At 35.6% G+C, this 27,788-nt stretch overlaps 1 protein-coding gene across 5 annotated transcripts in view; it reads left to right on the forward strand.

Annotated features, from left to right (window-relative positions):
- The window catches only part of PRDM5 (PR/SET domain 5), an 87,475-nt gene extending 61,167 nt beyond the window's left edge, over positions 1 to 26,308 (forward strand). For all 5 annotated transcript variants that reach the window (XM_042796517.1, XM_042796518.1, XM_042796519.1 and 2 more), the window contains 3 exons: positions 6,965 to 7,050; positions 20,297 to 20,401; positions 25,682 to 26,308. In XM_042796517.1, the coding sequence (XP_042652451.1) occupies positions 6,965 to 7,050; positions 20,297 to 20,401; positions 25,682 to 25,846 (356 nt within the window). In that variant the 3' untranslated portion in view covers positions 25,847 to 26,308. The remainder of the gene's footprint in view (positions 1 to 6,964; positions 7,051 to 20,296; positions 20,402 to 25,681) is intronic.
- Positions 26,309 to 27,788: the final 1,480 nt, after the last annotated feature.

A 27,788-nucleotide genomic window follows, 5' to 3' on the forward strand; every position in this document is an offset into this window, starting at 1 on the left:
CCAAGCTTCTTGATTACTTTCCTGTTGTTTTCCCTTCCTAGAATCCCCGGTCAGAATTATAAAACATGTTTAAGAGACCTAGGTTGTTAAATGGTTTTGAAAATACTACTTGGTATCTAGAAAACTGCCACCTGTACACAAGAGGAAATTTATTATTTTGAAGAAATGTTTGTCTTTTGAAGGGTCATTTGACATGCTGTACAACACGAAGGAGGTGAAAGTTACTGAGTATTTTCTTAAAGTCTGAATATTTAATCTTTGGTTTTCGGGCATTTTATAATTTAAGTTCTGTTGAAATCACTTGGTCCCTTGAGTTCGTGTTTAACTTCATTTTAATTCCTAATGAAGTTCTTTCCATGTGGGAGAAATTCAGTTCTGTGTATCTTGTGTTTCTTTGTCTGTGTGCGTGTACATATTTGTAGAGTGCATTAACTGAAATCTGTACAGTTAAGGACACAAACTTCCTTTTTAACTTGATGGGAACACCCTCTACAGAGCAACAGCAGCTGAGGATAAATGTGTAAAGCTGTCAAGTGCTCTGTATGAACAGATAATGTTCTAAAGCATATGTCACAGATTATAATTTTGTTATATCCGTTAACCTTTTGCCCATCCTTACTTGCTGTTGAATGCTGTCATCACCCCAGATTATTTCTGTCTGAAAAAGCCTTCTTGCAATTCCCATTCTGGGCTGCCCTGTTGATCATCTGGTATGGAGTGTTGCATGTGTGATCCAGATGGCCCCCTTCCCTCCAAATTCCTCCCCAGGTGAACTGCCTTCTTTCCACCACAGTTGGGCGATGCTCGAGTCTCCCTTCTTCCTCTCTCTTCTACACCAGTTTTATGTTAGGCCTTTAAAAAGGATTATACTTTAACATAAAACCATAACTGTTCTGAAAATTGACATTTTGAAATAATAAACTCGTATTTATGTATTTTTAAAATAAATAATCTTCTAATCCTTATAATGAGTAGTTCAACATCTGAAAATGAGCTATATTTAGAAGATGGTAAATGGTCTGTGGAAGATTCTGGGGGACCACATTGTCATAATTATTTGTTAACTTTTTAAATAAAACCAAAGAAAACAATTCCTTTTAAGTTACATACACTGCACATGATCTGATGTTCAGTTCTGCCTGTCATAAGTCTTTTTCTGATGTTTCTGAGTGTTGACCTAGACCAATTGTGCTGAATACCCCAACTGACCAAGCATAGACATATTAGTATAAAAAAAGCCCCTTAATAATTTTGCTGCATAATTCAAATTCTTTATTCCTTAGTACAGCACTTTCTGTAAAGACAGAAAGCCAGAGAATTCATACATGAAGGCTAACATATATACCTGAAAATTGTATACGAGTCACCAAGCAAGATTCATGGGAATGGGGACAAAAAATATGACTCCAGATTTAACAGAATGACACAGAAGTAAAGCCCATATATCATTTGGAAGAGTTCTGTGAGATTGCTTCCAAAACTGAATGTAGTAATTCATCAAATGCATCCTTTGCCATGCTGTTGACCATCTTCTCTGCCTCTGTTTCTTTTTTGGTTTGCTGGTCTCTTCATACACTTCTGTTCATCTCTTCAGAGTAGGACATTTTCTCTGTTCCATGTTTCATTTGTCTCATTTAATGGGAATATTTGTCACCTGTAAAGTACATATTTGCTTGATCTTACTTGAGGTCATTTTTTCCAAGTAGTCACTAACATTGGTGTTTATATCAGCTTTCTGCCTGATTTTGTGATTAGCTCTTTTTTTGTGGCTAAAATGACTACAGAGAATGCCAAATACAGCATAAAAATAGCAACACATATTTGAATTACTTTGTCTCAAAGTCGTTACTAAATGTCTAGCTGTAGTCACTGAAATCTTGAAGAACTAACGTGTGTTTGGTTTTGTTTGTTAATTGTTTTGCTCCCGGAGGTATCTGAGTTTGGGAAATTGGGGTGCTAAACTCACTGTAAGTACTGCCTTACAGCACCTTTGATTGCTGATGTCTCATAGAAAATAGTCCATCCTGAGCTGAACAGGAATGGAAGAATCTGGTGTTTAACTTTTTATGCTACATTAAGGTCCAGTAGATATTGTGATCTCAAGCTAGAGATGTACGCACTTGAGGAAAAAAAATAAAATTCTATCATGACATGTTTTCAGATCAAAATCCCATATGGTTTTCAATCATGGAATTGGTTTTTGTAATCCTTGTATTAGGGTTAAATTTATTTTTATTATGTTAAAAGCTTTGGTTTTTTTTTCATAGAAAATCTGGAAGTAGAATGTCTAGACTTTGAATTACATTAAATCCACTGTAATTTATCCAAGGATTATTTATTTGGGGTTATTTGTACAGAAGTACCATTCATGTGTTGAGCAGTTTGTTCTTGGACAGCAGGGACATGACAGTTAGATGTTACCTGAGGGTAAACAGCATTTATTAAGTCTGTCTTGAATGTTTTGCTATTTTAATGATAGCAGTTGTTCCTAGTTATTGTTGCATTCACAGCATCACTTTTGGACATGTTGATTGGACAAACTGTCAGATTAAGATGTATTTAAAATGCCTACTGGATTTTGATACTGTACTGAAGTAGAAAGTCTGGTGAAATGTTTTAGTGAAAAGTATAGATCATAGTCTCAGTTGTGGTTTAATGGCAGAGTTGCAAACAATAACACAGAAGACCAGGACTTTTTCGAATATTTTCCAAATGTGAAGTGTTAGGATTAAGGCTTGGTAGTGTATTTGGAAGTTAAAAGATGTTGTTTTCCCCCCACATTATACATATTTTTTTATGTAAATGAAATTTAAAAAACCACAACAAACCACCCTTACTTTGTGACATAATACCTTTGAAAACCTATTTTAAGACTGACTTCAATGAAAAGGCTTTATAGTACAAAGAAAAACAGTGCACTGATTTACTTCAGTATGATACCCCTGGTAAGGATTTATCATTGCCTCCAAACGTAAAGGTATTTTTATATCTATTTATATAGAAAATATATTTATATAAAAATACAGAGTGCAAATGACATAATTGTTGATTGTCATCAACAACTTGATCTAAGGTGCACCCCCTCTTAGTATGATGTTATAATACATTGACACCATATCTCATAAGTATGCTTCTATCAGTAAATCCAAGAAGAAATTGTAGTTTGTCACAGGGGAAATAGCTTTCTTTAATTTTGCTGCTTACTATCTCCTTTTTGAGAGGACAAGAGAAATAGATCCCTGACTTGCAACACCATTTCATTTGTTCATCTTAGTCATTCTTACTTTTAATTTCCTCATAATGGATCCATTCCTTACATCTAGAAATCTCCAAGTATGTATTGTGCGTGAGTTGATCTGAAGTTTAGTATTCCAGTGCTTATAACTGATTTTTGGTGGTCTTTGCTTGATTGCAGACACATGTGAAAGCACTGATGGATAATGTCATGTTCCCAAGAGCTTTTAGCATATTGCACTCGCTTTCCAGTTTTATTTAGTGACAATTCTAAACTTTGTCAAAGCACAAAATCCTCTCATTTGTGGACAATTGATACAGTTCTGTATGAAACATTGCACTTCAACAAACCTTCATGTGCGGAAGGAATATATTTAGCATTCGTTATTTCAAACCTGTTTTTTCTCTGTTGTCATGCCGTTTGCATCTCCTAGTATTAGAGAAAGTATCTGCTATTCCTGTTTATCTTACAGGACTGAAAGTGGTTTAGACTGTGAAAGACTTTTCTTGGGGAACACCTGCTTCCCCAGTAGTCTCATTGACAAATCTGTTATTGGGATCATTCTTATGAGCAGCTGACTGGTAGCATGAATAATGTTTGCCTAGTCTAGTTCTGAAGCAAGGAGGGAAGTTAATTTTTACCAGAAATAGAGAAGTTAATAAGTAGGATTTTAATAATCTTGCCAAAATCTGCTGTCCATAAATCCAGACATCTAATCTGAATTAGTTGCCTAGGCTCCTGATAAAGTAAATAGAGTAAAAGATGCATTAACCGAGGGCAGTTCATTCATTACTCAGGCAACAAAACTAGGCCCTTTCCAAGAGAACAATTCATACTAACTTTCTTTTATCTTTAATTTCACTAGGATTCAAAACAACTAGATAAAATTAGACATTATATTTTCACATGGCTGGTGTCAAATGAGGGGAGTCTTATTCTTGCTCACAGATCAAAGAATTTTAAAACACAAGTTACTCTTTATCAAAACCAATTATAAATATCCATATATTTCTTACACAGTGGCACAAACTCATCTTCGGATTGAATACAAAGATATTTAAGAAGTTTATTCTAACCAACTTGGCTGTTGCAAGCACAGATTTGTTATAAGTGGTCCACAGTTAATTTTGTAAAATCCTAAAATTCTCTGAGGTAGAAGACAAGTTACACATTTAGAAGATGTGTATGTTCAGAGGCAACAGTTGCTTATGTAAGCACAAGGGTGCTTGTATATATTTTGGGCATCCAGGCTACAAATATTAGGTGAAAGAAAATAACATAAAAAGTAAGAGCAACAGTAAAATTACTTGGGGTCATCTTTTAAGTTGTTTTACTGACAATTATTAATGACACAAATTAATGAGAAGTTATTTATATAATTTAGAAAAGTAGGATGTCACCAATCATTAATGTCAAGTTGGAGCTTGCAGTCTGTGTTACCCAGTAAACTCGGTTTTTGGAACAGCTCAGATTTTGGAAAATTTACAGTATATAACAGCTGCTTAAAGCCAGTCTTTTTCAGGTGTAACATGTTGATATGAAGTCACACTGTTGCCCTCTACTGGCATCTGCTGAAAGCTCTTAAGGCCTTACTCATCAAGTACCATGGTTTCCATGGTTAATTTCTGAAGGGCACCGTTAATCCATTTCAGACAAACTCAAAACCGTCCTTTGAAAGCAAAAGTCTTTCTCTTCAAAAAGACTCTGGGATGGGGGGAAGAGAGGGAGGAGGGGTACAACTCCTACCTGTCAACGCTCTTCTGCTTACAAACTGCTGAAAGCTTTAACTTCTACATTCGAGAGCCCTAAACCATAAAAATGTCAGCTGAATTAATTAAATATTTGAGTACTGACAACTGTTGGAGTGTTTGAATTTCAGAGGCATGGATTAAAGACATGAAGGGTTAAGAGAGTATCATATTTCAAACTACTCAGTGAAAACACAGCTATAACACAGTGATTGTTGTCATCATCCTAAAAAGCAAAAAGCCAAGTACACACAATTGTGCTTTCTGAGAGATGGAAGAATACAAGAGGAAAACATATGTATTCCACATACATATATATATTTTGCTATATGTTTTTTTTTCCTGCTGTCATTAACAGTCATCTAAATAGTAATAAAAGACAGAAAAGAACAGAATATTTAAATAGTTTTTTTATCCCCATTCTTTTAAATAATCATCTAATCTCAGCTGCCTTCAAATCTCTACACCACCTGTGTAACTATATGGAGATTTTATGTACAACAGTGACTATCAGTTGATCAGCTGTACTCTATTCACAATTGGTCCTTCCGAAGAGGTGTTTCTGTAAGCTGTCTCCATTACATAATTCTGTGATCCTTTTCTTTCTTGGGAACAAGATGCCAAACATCCAGTGTCTTCCCTCTGAGCAACACCTTACATGGAGAAAAGATAAGAGGAGGAATAAGGCTTCCTTTCTCTGGATGTCCCTGTTATTAGAGACTGTGGAGCTTTAAATGCTTATCTCTCTTACTGCCACTCTCTTATACTCTGATCTTTGGTATATCACTGAAATATGTCTGACTTTTTTTTTTTTTTTTTATCTGTAAAATGTAGTTAATCGTACTTACCTGTTTTCCCGGATTGAATATGAATGCTAATAAGTGTTTGACATGTGGACTGTGTTAAATCCCTCTATACGTGCAAAGATTCTTTCATGAGTGGAAAGCTGTGCATTAACATAGAATAGGCTTTGCTTAACTTGTATTTTCAAATAAAGGTTTGTTACATCTTCAAAATTAGGACTGTGTAGAAACAATTCCATTTTGTTAATAGAAATGTAGTTACTGTATCTTAATCTGTTGATCTGTGTTTTTGTACTAGAAACCTGATATTTGCTCTTGAAGTGTTACGTATAGAAAGAGGAGGCAATTGACTCAGATTCCAGTGCATTACCTAAAGAGCTAGAAAGTAAAATGCCCTTGGAATTGCAAAGTTTTATCACTTCTTCCAAATTATGGAGCTAGCTTAGAAACTCTTCACTCTTTGATTCTGAATAGCTCAGTATCCACGTTACACTAATGTGAGTTTGGGAAAATGGATGCTAAATGACACCAGTTTATTGGGCATCAAACTAAATACATTCAACATATGGGATGCTGCAAGGGAGATGCTAAGATCCTTCTGCTTCCATTTCAATTATAAATTGCAACACAAAAATTGCAGAAACTTTTGATTTAGCTACCTTCTAAGAGTTAGTTCACATACAGCATTAAAAAAACAGTATATTTTATATTCCATTGGGATTCAGACACCCAGAGTGCTCTAAGAATGACCAGATGTGAAACAGAAGAAATATTTGGGAGCAGTTAATGCCTAACCATAAAAGTGACCTAAAAGTGACCATGTGTAAGTCACTGTAGAATGTGGTATGGACAAGGACAGCAGGTGGGGGTTTTTGTTTGTTGTTGTTGTGGTTTTTTTGTTTGTTTGTTTTTTGTTTTTCTTTTCCCAAGGTTCTCTGTGTGATATATTGCTAGAACAAAAACAAGCAGCAGGGGGTAATGTTTTGATCTAGCCCTGCATCCTGCTTAGGTGGACCTTTTTTTCTAATTTTCCTAATACTTAGATCTCTTCTTGTTTGAACTGAGTGTGAAAAAAAGGCCAGAAAAAAAAAGTACTTCTGTTTGACAACTAACTGTGCTGCAATGCCTTCATATACTGAGGCCATATTTATGGATTCTAATGCTTTTCTTGTTTTCAGGTGAGCGTCCTTACCAGTGTCCTTACTGTGACAAAGCTTTCAGCAAGAATGATGGATTGAAGATGCATATTCGCACCCACACAAGGGTAAGACCAGCTTAGTTTTTATGGTTACTTGAGGCTTGCCTATGAATTGTGTGTGACAAAAATTAAGTAATTACTGTCTATGTAGAGATTAGGCTATACCAACCAAGATATTTGATACTTATCAAAATAAGAGGCAAAGATTTAAGTCACTAATGGTTAAATTCTAATTATTCCCTACTGACCTCATTTTTCTGTGTTTGATTTCTTACATGTTGAAATAACAGTACTAACTTCTTCCTTCAACCTGTGGTTATTTATAGATATAAATTAATGTTTGTGATTGCTTACTAAGTAAACAATTATGTAAAGGCTTCACTATTCTTGAAACTTCAATATCCATTCCTTTGATTCTGATTGTCTCCTTAAAATCCAGTTACTGTGAGTTTCTGTAGAGACTGTACTTTACTAACTGATGGCAGATATTAAGATGCAAAATGACTTTATTTAACTTTTCTTTTGCCTTCAGTTAAATAAAAGTCAAAATGCAGATGTGTCCAAGATTATTTTTTGAACGTTGAGTCTCTGTTAGCACAAAGGTTCCTCATTTTAGGGAAAAGAATTGTATGTATATTTACTAGAGGACAAAGGTGACAACTTGGCCCCACTCAGGCAGCAAAGAGATGGAGAGCTGTCTTCAAACAGCCAGATGTGAATTCCCTTAAAGGTGAAGGTAAGCTGGGCTAGCATTCCATATACTACCTGCCTCTGGCCTCCCCATCCACCATAACAAGGCAAACAAAAATTGAGAAGTAAACTGTAGCTTTTACTAGTAATCCCATGGGAGCTGTTACTGCTTACAGATGTCAAGGTCAATTCATCAACCGAGAAAGTTCTTTATCTATTAGGAAATAGGGAGAGTGATGATCAAGTTGGTAGTCTCCATATGCAAATCTGTACACAGAGTAGATTTCTAAATAAATAAAGATAAGATCAAAACCATTTGTTTAATTTTATACCATTGGACCTAGATAAAGTTTTAGCTCACGTACCCCAAACTTTAGTTTAGAAGTTATCAGTAGTTTATTCAATGCTTCCTGCTGGTTCACTGGGAGCAGGCTAGTCCCATGTTGTTAGTTGTTTCTCCTTCTTTCCAGCTGTTAAATCACTCTAAGAAGTGCTATAAAATCTTTTCTGTTGTTACTGTCCCATACTACTGGTTTTGCACCAGGAGATATTTCATTACCATATATGTTCTACATGGTGATGTGTGGGAGGAGCACTAAACAAGACCAGCTCTGAAATAGTGCCAATTTTAATTTTTTCCTGATTTGTCATACAGTTTGAGTAAAAAGAACAAAAAAAGAAAATAATTTAAACACTGCTTATGAATGACAGAACAATTCAACAATGTTTGTTACTTAGCTAATAGGAAAGGGAAGAGTTAGAAAAATAGATTTTACAGAGCAGAGATTTCTTTTTAATATATGTAGATGTTGTAATTAGACTTTATATTGCACTAAGAACATAATTGCACTAACATAATAAAATTTGATTCAAAATGTCTCAAAATGTTCTGCTGTATCATGTAGTCAAAATATCATCCTTACAGAAAGAAAACTCAGTTCACACCAAGCGTAAGACAATTGTTTCCATATACTTGAGATGTCATGATCATCTAGATCTGAACAGGTCATATTTCAGTTTTTTGTGTGTGAGTGTGCTAAACAGACTACTCAATCTTTATCGTTATACTAGAGGATTAAAACATGCAGGCACAACATGATTTTTTTAGACCTTGGTTTGGGGTTTTGGTTCTTTTTTCTGTCATGCTGTTTATATGCTGTTCCTATTCCGAAGCTTCACCATGAAGTTAATTCTTATATGAAAGGCATTACATATTCATTTATATCCAAATAGATATATTTTTTTACTTTGAGATAATAAGAGTCGATATTGATAATGTTAACATTATTAGCTCATTTTGAAAACTGAATTCTGTTGCTATACCCTTGCTTCTCCCAACTTTCCCTCTTCCTCACACTTGAACAACTTATTCAGTATCTAAATAGAACTGGATAGCTAAAAATGTTAAAGTCTTAGAAGGACAACAAGGTTGACTACTAATATTACTAAAAGCAATAGAACAGAAATCAAAGCTTATTATGAACTTTCACAGATATTTAAGTCAGAAGGAGTGGTTATGTTGGGTCTGTTCTTCTGCAGAACGTTATCCATGCAGTACTGTAGGATAATAAGCTGTTGTTTAATTGTTCAGATGAGTAAATATTAGTACAGGTGTAGGGGAATAAATATGTATTTTAGGTTGTGTGATTCAGACATAAATGAAAGAGAACAGAGTGGTGAAGGAAGTTTGGGTATTTGGACGGAAAATGAATGAAGAGGGAGAGAGAAAATAATGACAGGTAAATAGAAGAGAGGCCTTTTTTTGCAAGAGCACTTGTGTGTTTGTCAAGATCATGAAGATTTATTTGATATTTGTAGTATTTGATGCTTGTCATGAACGAGTGGTTGACATTCAGGATCTCATTAAGGGACATTGGAAAACTTAAATAATTGATCTTTCTGTGCTTGGTGTTGTTTATGCATGATTTTTAACTCGGTAGTGTGTTGAGAAGGGAAAAAATAACTAGAAAATTATAATTCAGGAAACAAACAAAAAAAATCCCTTTTAGGAGCTGTTGAGTATGTAGGTTATATAATAGTTTTGTGATATTAAGATCACCTGCCCTGAGGTTTCTCTGAACACAGGGATGCTAGCAAAGCTGAAATCAGTGCGCTGTCTGAGACGCAGAACTAGTGACAGTTTCTGCCATGTACTTTAAGACCAAGCATATCTGTTGTTACTGCCTGAGGTGTTCTTGTTCTCTCTTTTCCTCTTTCCTACCATTTCATTCTCAAGGAGGTATGTGCTACTTGTTGGAGAAAATGGTGGGAATTCTCCAGTAGTCTTGCTCATTTAGTCAGATTCTCTCTTTGTTATGTAGAGGTGATTGTGTTACGGATATTAAGATGGTTTACTTTACGAGGTTGATAGCCTAACATATTTATATGTAGTATTGATAGTTGAATTTCCAACTTTGAGCATTTCAGATCTTTAACCAAGAGCAATATAAGCTGAACTGAAAATCACGTGTCTTTTTTTTGAAGTGAATGCTCGTAGTCACATTGTAGCATGTGCCTAGTGCTCAGGCTAGTTGTGGTCTAATTCTTCATTCTGGAAATCAGAGACTACGTGTATGTTGCAGTAGTAGGTATGTCAAGGGAAATGGTTGGTGCTGAGGACCTGATGTTCATCTTGTATTGTGTTTCAAGTATTTTACTGCAGATTATGTGTAGTCCAGTCCTATGGGCTGAATGCACAGTAGCACTCCCTGGAATGCATTAAACCCTCTGGTTTAATTTTCTCCAAAAGGAATCCAGGTCATGCAGTCCAAAACATTTTGGAAGTATGCACCAAAGGACGGTAAGGGGGGACCTTTAGGAAGTGTACTGCAAAAGCATACGCCTGATCTGGATATAAGCACTAAAGGAGATGTAGTCTAATTTAATATGTAAGATCTTTTCTAGTGAACAAAGATTATACCTGTGCAGAAATAACTTGAAACTCCTCAGCATGATAGTAATTCACTATAGCTGCTTCTGTGATCCTAGGCCATTTAAACAAAGACAAAACTGAAGATTGGCAAACACACTACATTTTTTTTTTATTTCCTAATGTTTATTTTTGTGAATTTTAAGAAGAAAACCCAGGAAGTCACACTTCAAATTTCTTCAGGGATCTGATGTGTTGACTTGTCAAAAGATTATAAGGATGCTGGCTATTTCTTTTCTTACCAGTTCCTACACATGCATTTTATTTTGAAATTTATTCTTGCATGCAGAAAAATTATTCAAACAACAAAAGACAAGATGTATAAATCCAGAAGGTATTTTTGTATCAGCTAAACCTAGCATTGTAGAAATAAATATAATCATAGCACCCTTCCTTGAGGGCTATTCTTGTAATTATTTTGACAAAAAGATTCTGGTCTTTTGGCCAGAAAAATTGTGAATTAGCTTAAAAATAATAATATGACACTCAACAAGGAAAATATAGAGATTAAATCTATATATATTTTACCAGTGGGATTAAATGCCAAACCTGATCCTGTGGATCAGGGAAGGCTGCTGGAAAAATCATTGTAGCAAGTTGATTAAGGTCTGGCAGCTGCTAAACTGAGTACAACCTGGGTGGTCACAGGTGTCAGCTCAAACTCTGGAATAAACAGAGAAGGTAAGCCAAAGCGCCTACTGACAAAGTAAGAAGAAGAAAATGCCAACCACCTAATATTAAAATGTCACCTGAGTACTGATTTCTATGAAAGTAAATTTGTTTGGTTTATGGTTTGTTGGGGGTTGGGTTGTTTTTTTGTTTTTGTTTTTTTGTTTTGTTTTGTTTTGTTTTTTTCCTTAAGAAGGAGAAACATAACAGCCTAAGAAAACATAAATGAAGAACTCATTGATGTTCTCGATGAAATGAATTTGCAGACCATACCAGTTTTGAGGAAAACCATACATACTTCCAGACTTCAGCTCTTTCCTAAGGCTTTATTCAGTGCCTGACATATTACATAGTTTGAGCCTAAACTTGTAGAGGTATTATTGTAAGTTACTACAATATAACTGTTAATTTTTGTAAATATGATCATTGATAGGTGTCCAGAGTTACTGTCATGTCAAATTGATGTTTTTATTACTTCTGAAAATAGTTTTCTTACAGTTTGTTTGAATTAAATACATGGCAAGAATGGAAAACAGAAACAGTAGAAACCATTTGCAAATGCTTTTTCATCATTTGGCTTGAATATTTCATATTTATACTTTGAAGTTATAACAGATATATGTAATTTTTATAGCTTATTTACAAATCTGGTTTGTGGTGATTGGGAGGCTAGTGGCTGTAATGCTAAAATTGAATATCTGAGGTAATATTTAAAAATTAGAGAAAATGCAGTGTATTAGTAGGTACATTTCTTTTTCATGCATAAGTGCCTAGTGCTTAAAAATGCATGAATCTTTAAGTATGTTTAAAAAAGCACTTAGTGTTTAGAGATTAGACTGTAAGAAATAGAGCAAATTAAGTGATAAGCATATTTTTAGAATTCTACAACTAACTTTACTTGTCCACACTTGAAATACTTGGCCAGTGAGTATATTTTATATATATATATATATATATATGTATACACACACAATTATATATATATATATATATGTTGAATGGAACTGGTCAATAGATTGCAGTTGATGTTCTGTAGCTTCTGGGCACTTAAGCTATCAGCACTCACAATACTGTTTAGAAAGCTTTGTCTCCTATTTCTTGTTTATTTGAAGCTGGGCATCATGGATACTGTTAGCAGTGTAGCCTCAAAATTGCAAGGATTGATGTGATCCAGTGGCCTGAGTATCAGATGTGTTTTGAAGTCAAGTCTTGGACTCCTTATTCTCATAGTTAATTTGTTAGTGGGGGCTGAGAGTATTAGTCTGAAAACTTTATGAATACGTCTGCATGGGCTGCAGTCACACAAGTGACTTCAGTGTAAAGATATCCTTAGAAGCTAAGGACTCAAGGCCTGACATGCTATGTGTGAGTGTTAGCCAACCTTGAGTTAATTTTGAATTTTATTTATGGATTTTGTGAGAAAAGGTGTAAGTCATTATAAGTATGGAAGCTAAGCAGTCTCCTGTTGAGGTTTTTCCTTCAAGTCACTGTTTCAGCTTGCTGCTGTGACAATACAAGAAGAAAATTGTCTTCATCCAGGTCTCGAGTTAAACAGGCTTTCCAAGACACTCATCTGGAACTTCACACAACCCACTCTATTTTTTCTTTTTTTTTTTTAACATAGAAGAATATTAAAGTAAAATAATGATAAAAAAAAAAAAAAAAAAATGCAGGAACAATATTGACAAATGTGACCTAATTTCCATTGTCCGGTATTTCCCAGGAAATATTTGGGCTTAAAGTTTTAAAAAAGGTCATGTGTTCTAGAAACAGCAGACTATTCTATTGCAAAAAAAAAAAATTTACTTTGGGTACTAAATATAGTCTTCTGTGCACATGACAGTGTGTAATGAAATACTATGAGGTGTTGATTGAATTTTGAAATTATTTCAATATTAGATTTTCTCTATATTTCCCTATTGGTGAGACATGAGTGAGTTCCCTAAACATCTGTCTGAGGATGATGACTTTGCCAGTGCTGTGGTTTCCCTGCGTGTGAAATCTATGTTTGTATACAGAATATGGAAGGTTTGAATCCCACTGCACCTATATTTTCACACTTTTTTTTTATGTAATGTTGACTGATGTTCATCTTTTCCTCATAGAGTGAAAATGTATTTTTTTGATATTGATACTGTTCTTTTTCCAAGAGCAGATCAACATCTATTGAATTTTCATCATGGCTGATTAAATAAACCCTCTTTCACTACATCTTAGGGACAGAAATTACTTCAGTGGTTTGAAAAACCCAAAGATACAAAAACTTTACCGACTGTAGGTAGCAAGTAGGCAGAACTACTGTGGAAATAGGAAGATAATGGTATAGTAAAGTCCAACTAAGTGCATATAATAGAGGTTTTGAAGAAATATACCTTTTTTCTTCTGGCAGGCATTTCAGTGAGGATCCATGTTTTTATTTTCATTAATTTTATTTCAAGAATTTAAGATTGATTTAAAAAAAAAACCAAACCAAAACAAAACTGAATTATTTGAGAACTTTTCTAACAAAAACATCAGTCACTTCTAATAAAAGTGACTTTTTTCTTTAAATTTGACAAAATCCTTTCACAGTTGTTTCACCAGGAAAGTTTCTGTGCCTGCTGTAGTTATTGAAGATATTTTTTAAAGGATTTTACTTCTCAGCTGAGGAAATGTGTACTTGTGAAGTGATTGTTTATTGAGTTTTAATCATTATAAGATTCAAATCGCTACTACTTCTGTAGATTTGTAAATTCTCATCAGCGTTTGTCTTCCTGTGTCAACATTAGTAATGTAATGCAAGTCTGATAGTTTAAATAGGCCCTCTGTCTGTGGGTGAGCCACTTGCTATAACTTCCAGGAACCTTCCAGTTACTAAGTGAGCATCTTGTTAGTTCATGTACATTTTTCACAGTTAAATAAAAAACTAGACTCCATTAACTTGAACCATCTGTGATCTGAAGTGACTTAGCCTCTCTTCTCAACAGGGGATGTGTTGCTAGTGGTGAAGACCTATCAGAAACTATCACTGATGTTGTATTCCTGACATGAATCAGCTTAGTCCTTTTTAGGGCTGAAATTTAACTAAATGTCATCTACACAAGCCACCCTTGTTTCAGTAGGTGCTTTACTGTCTTCCTTACTGCACTATACCTCAGTTCTCAGTCCTTCAATTAAGATGAAAGCTGGTCTTTTAAAAAGAATTGAGCAATACATTGCACGTGACAACTTCATTGATAGTGAAACTACCCATCATGCTTCTTAAATTTAGAAAAAACCTTTGCATTGACACTGGAATTTGTGGAGGCTCAGAGGTCTATTACCACAGCTGCTGTCTAACAGGTTTTCTTGTAAAGAATGACTTGCTTGGCCTGGCCCTCAGCATGGTGTGAGATTATCTGTGAGGACTTCCTAGACCAAGCAGAAAGATCCATCCAATACTTTAGGACTTCTGTTACTCATTCATCACTGTTCTGCCTAACTTTTGGTAGATGTTTGCCGTTAGCAAGGCTGCAAGGTATGTTGCAGGTTGCTTATGGGTGTGCATCATGAACCCTGTGCTAGGCTGCCTCTGGTTGGACTCTTTTCCAGGCCCCTGAGATCATGCTTTTCAGGGTGTTGTAGCCCTAAACCTTCAGTTCACATTCAGGCATTCACACTTTGACAGGATGTTACCTGTTCTGGTCACCATGTTTGATACATGCCATGTACAACCGGATAAAGAGATCCTGAGTATGGTTTGAGGAACACATCAACATTAATAATTAGTAATATTTGAAACAAAGTGTTACTGGTACTAAGAAAAGGTTTAAAACACACAAAAAAGGAGTTTATGTGAAATACACAGGTGTGTTAGATTTAGCATCATTCCCTCAGTGCCTAAGGTGCCCTTTAGATAATGCTTCTGTATTTGTCACTGTCCTCCTGGTTTGTAAGCAGATAACACCGCTGTCTCTTCTGCACTTTCAGCTTGGCAAAGCTATAGGATTTCCAGGATTCTGTTTGAGAGGTCAGCTCTTGGTAGCTGCAAGCCTGACTAGTATATTTTAATGTTGTCTGGCTGGATGTGTTGTTCATGCTAGGCCACATTTTTCCATTCTTGCTGATTTTTTTCAAAACAATTTTTTTACTAACCCTGTGTTCCAGTGATAAGGTAAATACATGTCGCAAATGATATTTATTAAGAGCGATACAAATACTTTAGAATTCTCCACATGAGGTGTGAAAGCAGATAGTGTTACTGTATCTACATCTCATGTGTAGGCATTTTAAGACTTTCTCTTTAGAAACAAAGCAAAGGTCTTTGTTTTAGAAAAGCATTTAGAAAATTGCTTTTTTTTGAAAGCAATTAAAAATAAGGAAAAAAAAATCAGTGAACTAAAGGATGATTTATGTATTTTAAAATATTTTCCTATTGAAAATACAAGCTGATATTTTTCTTTAGCTCTCTGTTTCCTGTTGTGAAAATAAATCTCACCCAGAAAAGTTCCATTGCCCACTATTTCCCATGGGATTTAGGTAGCGACCTTTTCAGGCTTATTTCGGTTTTACCAAGAATATTCATGTATATACTGAGCCTTTATTTTTCAAAAATACGTCATGTTTGTCTCCAGATTTCCTGTATCATCACCATTGTTCATGTCTGGCAATTTTCATGCTCATGTCACAAGTGTAAATGTTTACAAGTAACATAAGATCTGATTTACTTGTTTCTCTGAACTTCTCTGAATGTTCAGTTCTCAGCATGTAGAAAATGCAGATCCAGCAAGTTGACAGTCGTATGAAACTTAACATGGTCAGTACATCTAAGCCCAAGTTGCTAGTAGTTCTAATGAGTGCTTAGATGTATGAATGTGATCTACAAGAAGAAACATACAATATATGAAATTCTATGGTAATCAGAAATAAGTCTGCTGAATTCAGTAGGATATTAAAGAAATGAGCAAGAGAAAGACTAGATCCTAGATAGCTCTAGGATTTTAAGTATACTCTATGTCAATTAAAACGTAATTGGTAAAAAGGATTATTGATTAACACTTATGTGGTAAACAAGTTCACTTTTTTGAATAGTATAAATCTGTAATCACTGTAGTAAATTAATGCAACCAAAATAATAAAGAATAAGGTCTTCTGAGCGTGGGTTCAGCCCAGTTTTTACTTGCTCCTGCCACCTTGGAAAGAGTTACTAGAACTCTTCTTAACTCTCATTTACTGAGTCTTGAGTGATGATATATTTGCATATAGTAGTGTCTAGATTATGTTTTTGTTGCTGTTGAGCTCATGTAATAGTTTGAAATTCAGGTTTAAGAAGTTATTTGGAGATCCTCCTACCAAAGTCATTCTTGTTTAAATTAATCAATTTAATTTTACCAGGTTTACAGAAACAACCACATGCACTAGTGGTAAGCTAATATACATGATGTATTTATATTTCTTAAGGGAGATACAGTGAACTACAGCAGCAGTTAGCAATTCACATATTCTGCATTTAAGTGTTTCCATCTGCTGTTGTTGCAGGATACTCTGTACACATGTTCTATCGATCTGTTAAAGGTGGCATCAAATGGCCTTGAGAATTTATCGTGTTCTGTTGTCTTTCTAATGCAAAGCACAATTTGCATAGAATCCAAGGTAGTCATTTATGATTTGGCTGTCCACAGACAGATGAAGTGTGTATTGCAGGCACTGTTTTATTTGTCATAGTTGTTAAAATGTTGAATTCTTCTCATTTTTAACGTAGTGAAGTGAAAATCATCAGAGACGGGAGCTTCTAAATTATCATACCAGTTTTACAGTAAAGTGCCTTCCAGAATACCAAGTCCCATTTAGGCTCTCCTTGGCCTTTCTTTGTTTAGAGGCAGGAAGGTTATAAATCCCTATCTACATATTTCTATTTATAGCCAGTATACTTAAAACTGTAATATTAAATCACTGCTGTATCAGCTACATCCTGTCTCTCTCACTCTCCCTGCTCCCTTCCTCATTTGTATCATCAATAAAAGAAAACACATGTAATCCTTTGGCTTTGCTGCCACCATAGTCATGGCCTGGCAGATGCTTTTTGAACAGAGGGTAGATTTATAGTACTAGCAGTTGCTAACTTCTCTGAAGTCAGACTTACATGACCATCCCAGTGACCTTCTGTTTTGTTGACAGCAGGTTTTTCCCTTTGCTTGATGTTTTACATTTGTCCAACTTTTTTCTAATCTCATTGTTAGTCCCTGTTGTCCTTTTGCGGTGGCATTCACTTTATTTCTGAGTTACTGCTGTGGGTTTTATCTACTCCTTTTCTGTTCACATTTGGAGCAGTGGTGGTTATGCCAAGCTAACATCATCTTTTCCATGTTACAAATGTTGCCTTTTCCAAGTATTGTGCAATGGAAATTTGATATGAGGGGAAGAAGGAGGAGAGAGAAAAGGAAAAGCACAGAATGTTTTATTTTGAAGAAATAAGTCTCTGGGAGTGATGTCATCTTCAAAACCAACAAAAAAAGTCTTTTAATCTGGAGAGAAATTTAGGGCCAAGTTTTGCTCTGGACAACACTACCGATTTTACTGAAATGGACACAGATGTGAATGAAGGGCAGCTTAGCTTAGGGGAGAGGGGGCTGGTGTAAATCAGAATTGTGTCTACTGAAGTCACAGGAACATACGGATGTAAGGAATCTAAAATTAGATCAAAGGCAGCTTTGGTTGTGATTCATGTACTACATATGTGAATTTGAATACAAATGTGAAGGGGATGGTTAGATATACACTTTTTTTGCCATAGAGAATAATACAAATAGCCAAACGTAGCATGGTGAAGATGTTATAGCCCAGTTTGTGACTTCAGCTTCCCAGAGTTTATAATGACTCTTTCTCCAAAATGGAATCCTGAAGTCCATTTCACTCTGAAATGAATAAGATAATCATAATCAAGTTAACTGTTCAGATATCTGAAGAACAAGGTGATAAAAAAGGAGCAAGTACACTTGGTATAGTTTGCAATAATTAATGTTTTCATAGGTAAGATGTACACATCATATACTTTATTTGCACTTTCTGTGGAACAACCTATACAGAGAAAAACTGTTTTCAGAGAACTCACAGAAAATGTGGTTTACGTTAACCACAATGCAAAATCAATTAAGGGGGTGTTGTAGAAACCTGATTTTCATATGGCTTATTCGTACATTTCCATAAAAATTACAGACCTACTCTATGAAGTCTTTTAGTCAGTCTAGCAAAATTCTCTGTGACATGGAGTTTTTGGTCTGGATGATGATTTTTTTAAGATCAGCTCAGATCTTTAAGTAACTTGTTATATTTTACTTTATACTGAAGAATCATGGAAATGACAAAATTAAGATAAAGATGAAAAAACACAAAGATGATAAACATGTGTAAGGAGACTCTTGCACAGAAAAGCTCATTAGTGGCTTCCCTTTAGGCCAGTTTGATTATGTGCAGCTGGGCACTGTGTACTCAGCCTGTGTCAGTAGAAATATTTGTCCTGCATCGTGCTGAAATGTACTTATTTATCTCATGGTTTACTCATATCTGAAATTGAAATTGCTGGAGAAATGCTTTTCCCTATGTACACACCTTATGGCCTGGTTTTGATGAGCTAGAGGATTCCTGCCACTACAAGTTGAGATATTTCAGTCTGATGCTGCCTTTTCTAGAAAACCTCCTGGGAGGGTAGTCCAAAATGAAGAACCCAGTCTTCATCCCCCCTGAGATCTCTGGACCTGCAAAGAGCTGCCCTAAAGAGAGACCTTGAGACGTATGCAGAACAACACTGTTTTATAGTCCATTGTATTATGTGTATGGTTTATGCTGAGTACCTGTCAGGATTCAGCAATATAGGGAGACCTGATTGCCCCCTACATACTGAGAATAGAAATTCAATAACCAGAGGATTTCTTTACTTTGTAGCTTCAACACCTAAGGCGAATTGTTCCTTCTCACGTATCCTTGGTTCTCATGTTACCTCCCAAAAGACTGTTAAGACTAGTGCCTATTATTTGTTAATTCATAGACTTGGCATTTTTAGTGCCTATTGATTTTCTGTCTTTGCTTTCAATTTAATTTAGTAAAAAATGTTTACCTTGTTGCCTAAAATACCCATCTTTAGAACTTAAGCAGTACAGAACCAGTGACCACAGGAAAAAGTAGAATGAGAGTGAAAGAAGTAGAATTGTTTGATTCAAAAATAAAAATGCCTCTAGAGCATCAAAATTTTAATGAGGCAGTGTGCGTTGTCATAATACAAACTTTTTCATTTAATTGATTTACTTAAATGTTGTTTTCCATACAATTTTTTTGTGACTTTAGTGGAATAAATGAGCCATTACACCTTATATAAGTTTCTATATTAAGGAAGAACTTCAATGAAGAAAATCTTTATGTAAGTGGTTTTCCATACATACCTCTAATTATTTATTTGAGGTCAGTGAGCTTGCAACTTTATAACATCATGTGTTACAGTAGCTGCTAACCAATAGTTCTAATAAAAATACAGATGGCTTGGTTGTCATCTGCACTTCTTTTGAGGTTCTGCAATGAATATGTGATTAACCTTCTGTCACCACTTTTCAAAATAAGCTTTTTCTCTGCCACAAGCTCTCCTTGTACCCCCTCTTCCTCTCCTCACCTCTTCCCCTGCTTGGAAACCTGCTAACAAACCTGAGGTTTTTATAGACATTTTACTTGTCTTTATGCTTTAAGCTTTTGTGGAGGATAAAGGAAAGTACATTGGAATTTTATGTTTCTGTACCTTTTACATTACGAAAAACAGGCTCCCAAAATGGCTGGGTTTGAAAGACTGGAACAGATAATTAATTCATAAGTGGGTGTTGAAGTGGAAACTGTCAGGCCACAGCTTTCCCAGCTTTCACTTAATCATTTGAAAGTCGTTTTCTGCTGTTTTCACTGACTGTAATCCCGTAGAGAGAATATAAAACTTGCACCATCCAGCATGGAATTCCACTCTTTTAATGACTTGGGCTCTGTGTTGACTCACTTTCACTCACTTTCACTCACTGTTGTCATTTCATACAGGAAAAGCCGTACCAATGTTCAGAGTGTAACAAGGCTTTCAGTCAAAAGCGAGGCCTAGATGAGCACATGAGAACCCACACCGGAGAGAAGCCATTTCAGTGTGATGTGAGTTGATCTATCCCTTTGTCGTCTTGACCTCAGTGCAGCAGCAGGACTTAATTTCAGTGAGACTATGCCCTTGCACCTATTGGCTGTGGCATAAAGTTACACTTCATATGGTCTTTGATTGCCTAACTAATGAAAGACCATTCAGAGAATTTTATGTACTGTCTTCAGTTGCCAGGAGCATTGCATACCCTTTTGCTTTATGGTTTTGGATCCCTTAAGGGTTATTTTCACTATTATTTAATGCAATTTAGATGTTGCAAGTTACAAATTCATGCTGGTTGTGTTCATGTATATATTGTATGACAGGTTAATAGTTGGAGATTAGCTTATACAGGAGAAGGTATTTAATTCATTACAGGGAACCTGAATGCTTCTGATGTTGCTGAATGACACAAATATGAATTCAGAATTTCCAATTTCTGTTTAGTGAAATCTGGTGTGATATTTTCAACATCTGATCATAGGTTGTTTTGGGTTTTTTATTGTTCAATGAAGAAATCGTGAATGCTTGCAGCATTGAATTTCAGCATATCATTATAATTCATACATCACTGTTAAATACCTTTTATTCAGCATACCCCATCCTGTATACAACATATCTCACAGATTTTTGTAAGGTAGGTGGGGAGGCTGAATGTGCAGAAACGGTTGGAAAATAATGTCTTTTTCAGAGTTATCAAACGCGAGAATGTAAGTTGTTGCTTGAGGATTTAGAGAAGGGCATCAGAGTAGGGTATAGAATTAGTATAGGTGCTTTGTTTTATGATACTGGCTCTTAATGAACACATTACACAAGGGAACTGTCAGCTTTCAGTTTTATCCTAGATGGCTCAGTCTGAACAGTTGTAAATTTGTTCACAAATTTCTAAAATTAGATGAAAAATTAGAATAACCACTTGGCTTGAAAGTTGCAAGGGTCTGTTAATTGATCTGGCTTTTAATACATAATCTGGTGATGTTTCATTGCAAAAAAAAATGTATTAATTTAATAAAAATTTCAGCTACACTGTTTTGCTGATGTCTACAGGTCAGGAGATTTGCCGTATCCTTTTGAGACAATCCCAGCCTGGTTTAGATCATACCTCGAGGATTTCTTAATTCCAAATCATTGTCAATAACTTTTTCAGATTTCAGATTGCTACACTTTTTATCAGCTGTTGGCTAGCTTGCAACGTAAACACAGTTTTTTTCACACTGTGAATCCTAGATGCACCGGTCTTTTCACTGGTTTATAGTATTTTTAGAACCAGCTGTAATCTGTGTCTAGTCCTAATCCTTCCCTGAGAATTTTTATGTACCTTAATTTACTGTAGATTTTTTCTTACACTTAAAATTGCTGCCATTTTTGTGGTTTAAACACAGCCGACAGCCATGCACCATACAGCGGCTCACTTACCCTTCCCCACCAGAGGGAGAGAACTGGGGAGCCATTTCACCAAAATTGTTCTTCAACACTAGTCTTTTGGCAGCTGCACATTGCAGAGATTGCTAACTTTTTTTGGGATTTGGACATAAACAGTGGTTGCTTCTACTGTTCATTCGTACACTCTTCAGTTGCCCAGGTGCCTACCAGGGTCTGCTGCTTAATGCACACTTGGACAGTGTTTAAGGTTCTGTTTTCAGTACTCCTTGTTTCATCTGGACTCCACTTCTATGGATACACGGAACATAGTAAATGTCACCCAGAGCAGACCGTTCCTTCAGACCTGTCATGCACATTACATGTTACCAGATGTTTCAGCAGAAGTTACAGGAAAAACAGCAGTGGACAGGTACTGGAAGATGTACCTATGGGAGACATTGCTGACTCCCCAATAATAGAGTGCTTTTTACACTCAAATATTTTCACATACAGTTTTTTGTCCTAGTAAGGATAGCTGTAGATGTTCTCATTATTTTTCTTATAATGAATTGAGTGGTAATTTAATGCAACAACTTCCACAAATTCTGAACTGTGGAGAGAGATTTTGGGGAGAGGAGAGTGTGTCAGGTTACTACAATGGAATTTCAATCATTGTCCTCTAGTTATTTCATTAACAGAAGGGGTTGATAGTTACTCCTTTCATTGCTTTGTGTACGTGTGCCACATTCCTTCTTAGTCAACTTGTCTGAAGTCCTTTCTCTTTCTGACACCTTGTATGATGAATTCCCATGTTCATAATCATTTTTGTTACTATTTTCTGGATTTTTTTTTCCCCATTTTCCATTGTATGTTTTTAAGAGGTGAAGTCATGCTACCGGTATACCCCTATTCATGAAGTATTAGAAATTTCTGGAAGTCCAATGCCTAGAGCTACTAAGAATCCTTTAAAGCTTAAAAACAGGCTGTGTTTTCAATGATTAGCATATTAATAAATTTAATCATATATGAAGCCACACTGCAAGACAGAAGTCTTAAGAGGATTGAGGAGTTTGGTCTTATCTCCTACCTGTTATTAGAATCAGTCATAGGAACTGTTCAGCTCTTTCTTTGAAATAACATATTAGCATTTGCTGTCAGAATTTTTTTTCTTTCTTCGTACCATTAGCATTTACAAACAGGAATTGCCTTCAGTGTCAAAGAACTGAAGGAAAGAAACTTTTGGCTATTGAAAAAAAAAGGTGTTCATGGGCTCAAGAACAGGCTTCACTTGTCAACACACCTCTCCCCACTCAATATAAACTCTAACACACCAAGCTTTTAGACTGCATTTTTGCTTCAAATAGAATTTTCTTCCAAAATCAGAAATAAAAGTCACGTTTTATCTTCCTCTGACACTCTTCTCTCTCTCAGGCGTATGGAACAGACTTTACAGTACAAGATAAAATAATTTTTGTATCCTGTTTGTTGAAGGTGCTACAGTTTATTTATGTGGCTATTTCTGTGTCTTATCAGTTAACAAAGGCATTTTCAGATTTTAACGACTCAGAGCTCTCACATCCCACTGATTGTAGTGGAAATTGAATATTCCCATTTTAAAGTGAAAATTCTAATCTTTATCACATAGGACAGTGAAAATAACTGAAATGTGGAAATACAAAGTATGGCTTTTGCTAGTACATTATATTTCTGCCCTCTGAAGATCAGCCTGGTTTTTACTGGAAGACCAATTGAACTTCAGTTGCCTCAGAGACAACAGATTATTCTTTGGGGGCAGAAAGGTCAGATACTGCCTGTCCTGGTTTCTTTCCAGTAGACTATTTCCCTCCACTCTGCCTTTAGCTGACCCTACACTTACTTTCAAATGTCAGTCTTTTCCATCCTCCCTACTTGATCAAAACTTTGATCATTTTGAAGAGATTGATTAGTGTTCAAGTGTATGTTAGCAAGCGTGGTTGTAAATCTATAAAATGTCAGTCTTACTTATTGAAATACAAAGCAAACTCTTAAAAAAAAACAAAAAAAAAAACCAAAAAAACCCCAAAAAACAACTCAAGGCTTTTATGCAAGCATAGCACAAGATGTATCGTATTTTTAATGATCTTATGCATTCCATGTTCTTTTTGAAGAAGCTAGGTAGTAGAAAATGCTAGAGCCATTAAGGGAGATCAGGATACATTATACTAGTTACATGAGCATTCTGAATGAAAAAACGTAGTTTAAGACTGTTATAAACTCTTTACTTTAAAAATGAAGAGGCGTGTGTAAGATGCAGAGAACACATACATATCTTGTATGTGTGTATATCCTTGATTGGCTTCCTGGTCTCCAAGAAACATGGTTACAACTATATGATACTTTTAACATGTTGAGACGACTGAGCAAGCATGATGGTTATGGTTAGATAAATGTTATGTGTGTTCTGTGGAAGAGGAATAGAAGCAAAAGCAGTATTAAGACCTGACCAGTGGATGCTGTAAGTGACGTTCACTGTCGCATAACAAAAGGGTGACTGTTGCTTGGGTCTGAAAGAGGTAATTATACATTGATGGGAAAAAAGTTGGAGAGTTACAGTTGCTGTATAAAAGTCCTTGGTATTACGTCATGTCATAAATTCAAAAATGTCCCATTTCAACAGCACATACAGTGTACAGTGTTCTTGTCTGGGGAAAAATTATTTTGGGTGCAAGATTTGCCTTTGGCAATTGCCCTTTTTATGGTCATTGTATGGTTTTGTATTACTTGGCATAAAATACAGATACTGCAGGTCAAGATTATCTACTTGGATAGTTAGCTCTATTTGTCTGTCTTACTTTCAGCAGGAATCAGTAGTCATTCAGCATTTTCAATATTAGTTTGTTACCGATATGAATTTAAAACAATTTTCCTAAAGAGTGGTTGTGCTGGGTTCTCTGAGTTTCCTCTGCATGGAAGACACGTGCAGATGTTGATTCTTATTTAATTATATGACTCTTGCCTATTTAATTGGTCAAATCAGGAGCATGCTTTCTATCTTCTTTTTTTTTTTTTTTCTGGGAAATTTATGCATACGGTATATACCTGGATGGAAGGTGAATGTGACAATATAACTGCGTGATTTCAATTGACTTGATGTCTTGACTTGTCATTCTAACTTCTCTTGGCTGAACTTATTCTTAACATTTCATCTTGACTTCCGTAGAGGAATTTTTATAAGTGATAGTTTTAGCATGACAGAGTCCCACATCCCTCTATCCATTTATTCAAATAGCAGAATGAACTGGACTGCTTAGAGTACAGTGGAAGAAGGGAAGCAACACACCAGATAATACAGCAAAGCAATAGGAATTGCACCTTCATTTACAAGATGTCTTCTGTTTTCCCGACCAGGCAGAGGAAGACTTGAACAATGAGGTTTCATCTATAATAATTATTAACTTTTCTTGCAGTATTCAGAGCTTATTTTTTCTCACTCCTTCCTTCTTGTAACTGAGTAATTTGAACTGATTTTCTAGGAACTCGCAGATGTCATTCTGGAGGTCAGGAAGGAAATACTTCATTGAGGTTGGATTGACAGAGGCTTGTAATGTTTTGTCATAATATTTGCTGCATCCCAGATAGAAGAACAGGGTTTTTTTAAAACAAACCAAACCAAACCCCAGTGTAACTGGGATATTTCAGTGTGTTGATACTTTGAAGATTGTATTTCCTTTCCCTTTATATTTTCATGTTTTATTTTTTTTCCTTTTTTCCCCCCTGTGCCTGTGGTACCACTGTTAATGTACAAAGATACCAGACAGAGTAATAATCTTTAAGGTGCTCTTTGAAGGAGTTATTCTTCCAGAGACCAGCTCATTTACTACGTATTGCAGGTATGTGTGGCTGTGTCCTCAGTGATGTAACTTTTAAGACTCTCTGTCTTGTCTTCACTGCCTTAGGTTTGTGATCTGTCCTTCAGCCTGAAGAAAATGCTGATCCGACACAAGCTGACTCACAACCCCAATCGACCGATGGCAGAATGCCAGCTTTGCCACAAAAAGTTTACGAGAAATGACTACCTCAAAGTGCACATGGAAAATGTCCACGGTGAAACTGACAGCTAATTACAGTCAGTGTGGGGAGAATGGATCTCATGTTCCAAAGTGCTCCATTTGTACGTGTACAAACTCCAGACTTCTCACCTGACTAGTAAGCATAGTCAGGAGAAACAACTGTAATATGTTCACAAGTTATTTATCCCACTTATTTTTTTTTTAATATACTAGTAGGATTAAAACCAAAGACAGATATTCACCTGAAGTAAAACATAGCTTGAAAATAAAAAGTTGAAGATAAAAGAACTTCGGGAAAATTTTATTCTCATATAAAGAAAAAAAAAAAAAAAAAAAGGAAAAAAAGAAGCTTTAAGCAAACTTCACCTTCTCAATTACAGCTTTAGAAACTTAGATATTGGTGGTGTTACCTGGAAATCCTGGACATTTGGAACTCAACCCTTGGCCATCTGCAACTTTATTTCTGTATCTAAGCTTTAAGACTCCATTAAAATTCTTTAATTTGAAACCATGCAGAATTTGTCATTCTGATTGACTGCTGATTGCATCCAAGCACATTTTATTCAGGTCTTAATTCTGCATTTTATAGTAACGTTATTTTGTCTCATTTTATTTACCTCTTTCTCATTACTAGATGAAACTCACTAACTTGAATTGTTTCTTGAGATGCCAAAATATACAGAAACTTTGGAAATCTGTTATACTAAGTATTTCTGTATGAATATTGAGGAGGACGTATTTCTTCTGGTTACATGAAACAAGACCAAAGTGAAAACTTTGAGCAAATTAGTTTAAGTACTATATTCATACTCATCATTGTGATTAGCAAGTCAAGTGGAAAGACATCTTAGCAGAGTGGCTTCGGCAGCTACAGTTGCCTAGTTAACATGTATTTGATTTCCTGGTGAACAGCTCATTCCCAAAATGTTTCTTCCTGCTCAATCAGATGCCTCAGATTTCTCCATCCCACTTAACTACCTTGGTTTTCTTAGTTCTGTTGAGTTTCCACAGGCCCTCCTGTACCATGGCTAGATAGATAATCAAGAAATTTTTATCTACAAGGACAGTAAAACTGTAACTTCAGAGGGTGATTGCATGTGAAATTCCTGAGTTATCAGCAGTTAATGTTAAGGCTCTGTCATTAGTGAACTGTTCATATGCATTTTGGACCCATCAGTGTTTTGTAGAATGAACTTGCATTGGGACATCTTCCTTCTAGTTTTCATGGGAAAAGAAATCAGCTTCTTTCTGAACTGCAGCAGGGACAATTATGCTGAAATGAACAACATAATTCTTTATCTCATGGTAGACTTTCTACTCAAATCTGTTTATCACATGGTAGATTTTCTGCTCAGAAGAGCAAAAAAGAAATAGCAGTAATAGTATTTCTAGCCACAGAAATAGCTAGCAATAGATGATGTTGATATATTTAGTGATTAACACTTCTTTCCTTCTCTACTGATAGTCTGGATCCCATTCTTCTGCATCGAAATCTCTGTTACATGTTCAGTTCTGAGATCCAGCACTAGATCTCAATAGTTATCTTTTCCAAGGCCATTACTTTTCTCCAGAAAATAAGCACAAGGCACTTTGTGTTTTTCTCAGAAGCAGAAGGCGGCATGCCACTAATAGGGGTAAGTGTAATTACAGGGTCTATATCAGAGGGTCTTACTTTTTTCTAGGAAGCCTCCTGTTTTGTTACGAGACTGTTTGTCTCCAACCTCCTTCCTTTTCTTTTGGAAGCCTTTAATGCTCCATGACAACAAACTAACAAGTTTGCAGGTGTCCTTCCCACTTACAAGGAAGCTGTACACTCAAGTTTACAGGTTCCCTTTCTTAACGAAGCAAGGTCACTTACTGCTAGCAATTCTAACAAAGTTGATCAGGGACAAGCAGGAACTGTTGCTGTTTTCAGCATTACAGAAAACTTTGAAGTGATGTCTTCCTGTTTACTTCAAAGGTCCTTGGCTTAAGTTACATGTGACTAGTTAGG

This window comes from Tyto alba, unplaced genomic scaffold, assembly GCF_018691265.1.
Source record: "Tyto alba isolate M040663 unplaced genomic scaffold, T.alba_DEE_v4.0 Super-Scaffold_23, whole genome shotgun sequence".
Taxonomy (NCBI): domain Eukaryota; kingdom Metazoa; phylum Chordata; class Aves; order Strigiformes; family Tytonidae; genus Tyto; species Tyto alba.